The following is a 5975-nucleotide window of genomic DNA, read 5'->3' on the forward strand; positions in this document are numbered from 1 at the left end:
TTTTAGCCTTAAAATGGGTCACTGTCAAGGTATTATTGTGTTGAAGGCAAAATAAAATGATGAATAATAGAGTTTAGACGTGCTTTGTGTAGATATTAAACTTCTGTCAACTACGAGATGAGATTTCTCAGCTACTTTGTTTTGTGTCAAATTAGAACAAACTGATTTTGTTGCTGCAGAACGACTCTGGTCAGTTGTACTATGGTCTGGATTTTGTGTGCGTGGCCGTGTCACTCACCTTTTCTGCTTCTTGTTCTCTTAACACACTTATGGGCATCGCCAGGAGCCCCAGTGAACCCTGGGAGTTTGGTAGTAATCTGGAGTCCGGTGTCTGGAGAAAACACCGAATACAGTTTGATGACATGAAGACGTGAATGAGACCAGAGCAAACAGTGAATCAGGCTTTTACCACGAGGTGTTTTGAGTGTGTTTGTGTAACAGAAAACATCACAGACGTGTGAACGCTCAGGAATTTGACCTTTGTCGCTGCTTCTTCTTTCTGCCGGAGGTAGACCCGAGTCCCCGATGAGTCCGTCACACTGACGTAGTCTCCCTCTAAAGGAGGTCGCTTCAGCACATGCAGCGATGCAGGCGCCGCTGTGGGAAGTCGCCTGGGCGTCTCTGGGATCGTAGCAAAGCCGCTGATGTCCAACGCAGCAGCAGTAGACCTAGAAAACAAACATGTAGGAGTCTGTTGTCATGTACAGGTAACGCCAGTGATGGTGTGTCTGACCGACAATCAAAAATAAGAGGAGAAAAATCCCAGATGAGAGGAAATCCTGAGGTTTGACAAGTCCTAATCTCTAGATATCAAAATATCTAATTATCAAAACTCCCATCAGGTAATTTAATGTCAATCAATTGATTGACTTGGGACCATTTTGATTTAAAAAAAAAGTATGATCCAATTATTCATGAGTTTAATCACAGTGACCTTTCACGATTTAAATGTAATAATCTCTCCTGGTATTTAATCAAAAATCAAAGAGGAGACAATAGCAAATCCTGAAATTTAAGAAGTCTTAATATCTAGTTTAAATATCTGATTATCAAAACTCCCCTGAGGTAATTTAATGTCAATCAATCGATTGGCTTTGGCCATTTTGATTTTAAAAAAGAGAAAAAGATTTTATCCAATTATTCATGAGTTTAATCACAGTGACCTTTGACGACTTCAGTGTAATAATCTCTCTGGTATTTTTTCCTTCAATATTTTACTATCTTCCCCATCCATCTCTCCTACCTGAATGCGGCCGATGGGTCGTACTGCTCTGGAGAGGATGGAGGTGTGATGTCATCGCTCGGCGGCGGCGGTGGCGGCGGCACTTGAATTTGTGAAGTGCTGAAAAGTCGCTTGGCCACACCGGCCTCCTGCTTCTGCCGCTTCGCCTTTGGAGCTAAAATGACAAGATCAAGTGTTAAAGGGATAGTTCACCCTAGAATGATATTTCGCTCATTATCTACTCACCCTCATGTCCAAATCTCGCGTGATTCGCAGTAACCGCACTGACGCCGGCGCAAATCACGCGAGATTTGGACGGACCAGGAAGAGGAGCTTCGAGAAGCTTCCGCTACAAACAAGCTTAAAATATAGACTTATTTAATTTTTTTCGGGACAATTACGCAATTTGGGGCTTCAGCACAAGACGGACATTACATACGAGCATCATGGAGGTATTTGGATGTTTTTTTGTGTGTGTTTTTTTACGAAGAGCTCTGGTGTCCCTTTGCAACCGTTGCATTGAAATTCACTGCTACGCCGAGACCCCCTGTAACTCAGAGAAGGGACGGTGGACTCTGAAAATTCTTCCAGCCCTTAGTCAACATGAGGGTGAGTAGATAATGAGCGAAATATCATTCTAGGGTGAACTATCCCTTTAAGATACAAAGTTATGATGATGAAAAAACAAACAAAAAAAAGACAAGACACACTTCTCGGGGCTCAGAGTGAACTCACTGTTGGGGCCATCCTTCAGCAGGTGCTCTATGTCTGAAATGTCGTCCGGATCTCGTCTCGCCGGCTTGGAGGATTCCTCTGAACCATTCATGCAAACACACAATGAAATGGTTTAACATATGTGATAATAATGTGAGTTAATGCAGAATTATTTCTCAATAGCTAAGGATGTTTGAGGAAGTGTGCACATTTAACATCACAGTATTAATTAATAAAATCTATAGGTCAAGACAAAGGTCTGTGTTTGTTGTTGTCGGGCTCCAGACTTCAACATAACTTGAGGTATTTTGGCCCTAAATTTTGAAATGGTGCATTTTTCATCTACTTGCACATGTGCAACCAGTAAATTTGCAGTTTTTGACTTTGAACACTAGTGACACGTGGAGGGGACGACTCAAATAATCTGTCATTACAAATGGCCAATGTGTGTGAGGATCATGAATGAAAGGGTGAAAAATGACAGAAATGTGAATATATCTCAATTTCAGACTCATGGTCCATGGGCAAGACAAACAACACAACAAAAGACACACATTACATACAAAAATAGAAAATAAAGCTAAAAATAAGAAATAAAAACTACACATCAAAAGTTGAAATTACTATACACTCTCTAGTACAGAGACTGATACCTGATGGAGCTACTGTTGATGTTGGTCAAACTATTGATTATCCTATATTATTTTCTGAGGCATCAAGCCGACACATAAATCTATACATATGGTTTCTAAGTACAGCGTTAAGGGTGTTGACACTTGCATAATACAAACATTTGCTTTGCAAATCAATTTACTATGTGCGCCCCTAACTTTTCTGTTTGCGCTCCTAAAATGTTAAGTTTGGGGCCACTGTGCTCCTAGTGGGAAAGAAAAGTTAGTCTCTGGAGCACTTTGTCCTACAGTTTAATATCCAAACTACCAAAGCGTTTGCCAGTCAGGAGATAATGCAGTATGGGTCCTAATCTGAGTTTGTTAGCCTGTGTTGACCATGGATGTATTATATGATCATAGATCCATGGTGTTGACTCACTCTCCAAGTCCGCCAGCGCGTCCAGCTCGTCGGCGAACTGCGCCTCGAAGTCGTCCTCTCTGTCGAACAGCTCTTCATAGTCGTCCATGTTGCACGAAGAGACTCTGTAATGTGTTAAGTCCAAAGTGTAATGGGCTTTTTTTTAATTAATAAAAACAAACACTCGGTCGATAACCCAGCAGCAGCCGCCGGTTGTTTTGCGGAGCAGATTTCCCGGCAATTTTTTGTTGTGAATTTTACTTCCGGGTCGCACAAGCCCCGCCCCTTCCTGCTTCTGCTGCTTCTTCTTCTTTTTCTTCCGACAAACAGTGGAGCGACGCATTACCGCCGATCACTGGTGCAGACTGTAAGTAGATGTTGAAAGTTAGTTAAATAATCACAGAAATGAACAACCGATCACGTCTTCTTAAACAAATTACATAATTGAAAAAAAAAATCTAACTTTTTTTTTTAAATGAAAATCTTTCTTCTGTTGTGACTCCTCAGACAAATAGCTAACACACAGGGTGGAGAGCTTTGTTATATTTTCTATACATTCCTGCTTAGATACAGAATTGATTAGCCTATATATATTTTTTAATTTTACTCTTTATTCGTTTTTTTGTTAACAAATACACATCCACAAAATAACTAAAACCAACACACCTCTAGGTGAGAGGGGCATATTCTCTACACATTGCTGAATTAACAAAAATAAAATGACCTGTGACCTTTGATATGACAATATGAGCTCCATATACACATACAGTCATTAAATGTATTTTATCAACTGGCTGAAAATGCTGAAATCCCAGTAGACAAAGTGAAGTGTCAAACTAGATCCTTAATTTGTTGTGTTTATTGAACAAAAACATGATCATTTCATTGCATGTAACATAATCCCTGTTGATATGCTGTATTTAATTGTTTTAGGCTGGAAATTTATTCTGAATTCAATATTAAGATAAACTTTATTCTTGTACTGTGATAAAATCTAGGGGTCGCACACAAAAAAAAGGTGCTGGAAATGAAAGTTTGAAAATTTGAAATTTGAAGTGATGTCCACTGGACATGGAGATGTAGTTTCCATATACCGGTACATCATTACACAGTCTCTGTCACTGCTCATCAGATTACAAATAAATAAGGCAGAAACTCAACAGTTGGACTGATTATATCTATCCTGGGTGATTTTTTCCTCTCCTGTGTGCACTCAAAAATGTTGTGTTTGCTGTTTCTTTAATAATCTGAGCATGTCTGGATATATTTCATTAGGCAACAACGTGAGGATGACGACGACCCTGGGAAGGAAGAGAGACCGAGAATTGAGTGAGTTTGCTTTCCTGCTCCCTGATGTGATATTAACTCAGTTTCACACACAAATAGCTGGCTGGTGTTTGTCTGCTATAAGGAGCAGATGGTGGCAATGGAGACGCCCTGACGTCACTCACATCATCATTAATCTCTCTCTCACACACACACACACACACACACACAGAAAACAAAATGTAAACGCTAAAGCTGATGTTGGATCTATAGAACAAAGTCTGGAAAATGATCACTTCATAATACTTTACGTCTACAGTATAGCGTTGCTTTGAAAATGTCTTGTAGCACTTTTACATTTTTATTTAATATTTAATAACCAGTTCCCAAATCACAGTCCTCCTCATTCTTTGTGATCATTATTTCAAGATTCAAGATTCAAGGCAACTTCATTAATCCCTTAAAGGGCAATTCTATTTGGCAACAAACGCACCACGTACTCATAACACAAAACACATAAAAAGAAAGAAAGAAAAGTTGGCAGCTGTGTGAAAAATCTGCTAGCTCTAATAATAGGTTACCCATTCCTATAAATATCTTCATTAAAAGTACAATCTATAAATGATAAAATACATAAAAAGTACACAGTAGCCTACCCATTACAAAACGAGTACCGTACAGATTCAGATTGAATTCACATGGTTTTGTTTAACAGACGATTTGAAAGTTTTCCTGAAGTTGATATTCCCTCTTTCTCTGTTAATGTGTCATAGAAGAATAACAACTACAATACATACCAAATAGGTTGTAACTTTGTACAACATCTACTAAACTTTTCAGCTCAAGTCACTTATTAGCTTCAGATAAACCACAGAACACAGTTTAACATTCAAAACAATGTTGTCAGCCATCAGCTACACAGTGCAGTGGAGGGGGGTTGGATCCTTTTTTACTGTAATAGCCTGTGAGAACAACAGGTTTTCCAGTAGTTAGTGACTTCTTCCTTAAAGTTACTGAATGAAACCACACACACACACAGGTCAGAAACTGGCAACCTGTGTCTCTCTCACACACTTTTCACCGATCCTTAGCAGCAGATGTGTTTAGACGCTAATGATTATAAACTTGTCATCGACAATGATTGACCATCTGTACGTGTGTGTGTATGTGTGTTAGTGTCCATGAGCGCGGCCTCACAGTCCACATGAGCATCTGCCGTACTCCACTGCTCAGCCGCATGCCGCACACTCCATTATCCCCTAGCACAGAGTGTGTGTGTCAGCTCTGCAGGTGCCACATTAAGGTGATGTGTTGTTTAATCATCAATTCAAGCAAAGCAAAGGGAGCGAAGGGACGGGAAGGGACTGGCCTGTTCACACTTTACATGTCACACTCTGTCTCGGGCTTTCAGCGAGGTCAGCAAGAGAGAGTGTGTGTGTGTGCTTATGATTGTGTTAGAAGTGAGGTTATAGGAGCGAGGGGTTTTAAGTTTTTATTCAGACAAACTGCGGTTGTGTCCGAGTTTTTAAGGGCTAGTGTGATGTGTTCCTCCTGGTGTGCGTTGTGTTTGCAGAGCAGCTTCACATCCGCTGGTTGTGACAGTGTGAATCAGTCGCCTGAAAAGACTCTCGTCGCACAGGTGTGAGGGTTAGATACAGCAGGTGTGTGTATGTGTGTGTGTGGCTGTGAGGGAAAAGGGGCTAAAGCAGAAGTAAACGTGTGTGTGTGTGTGTGAATATTGAGG

At 40.3% G+C, this 5975-nt stretch overlaps 1 protein-coding gene across 1 annotated transcript in view; it reads right to left on the minus strand.

The window, feature by feature from the left end:
- The window catches only part of chtf18 (CTF18, chromosome transmission fidelity factor 18 homolog), a gene marked incomplete at both ends in the record, with an annotated part of 18443 nt that extends 15369 nt beyond the window's left edge, over positions 1-3074 (minus strand). The window contains 5 exons of the mRNA XM_084001331.1: positions 239-331; positions 479-668; positions 1244-1397; positions 1958-2035; positions 2987-3074. Of these exons, the coding sequence (XP_083857457.1) occupies positions 239-331; positions 479-668; positions 1244-1397; positions 1958-2035; positions 2987-3074 (603 nt within the window). The remainder of the gene's footprint in view (positions 1-238; positions 332-478; positions 669-1243; positions 1398-1957; positions 2036-2986) is intronic.
- Positions 3075-5975: the final 2901 nt, after the last annotated feature.

The sequence above is a fragment of the Trachurus trachurus genome (assembly GCF_905171665.1).
Source record: "Trachurus trachurus genome assembly, chromosome: 1".
NCBI lineage: Eukaryota > Metazoa > Chordata > Actinopteri > Carangiformes > Carangidae > Trachurus > Trachurus trachurus.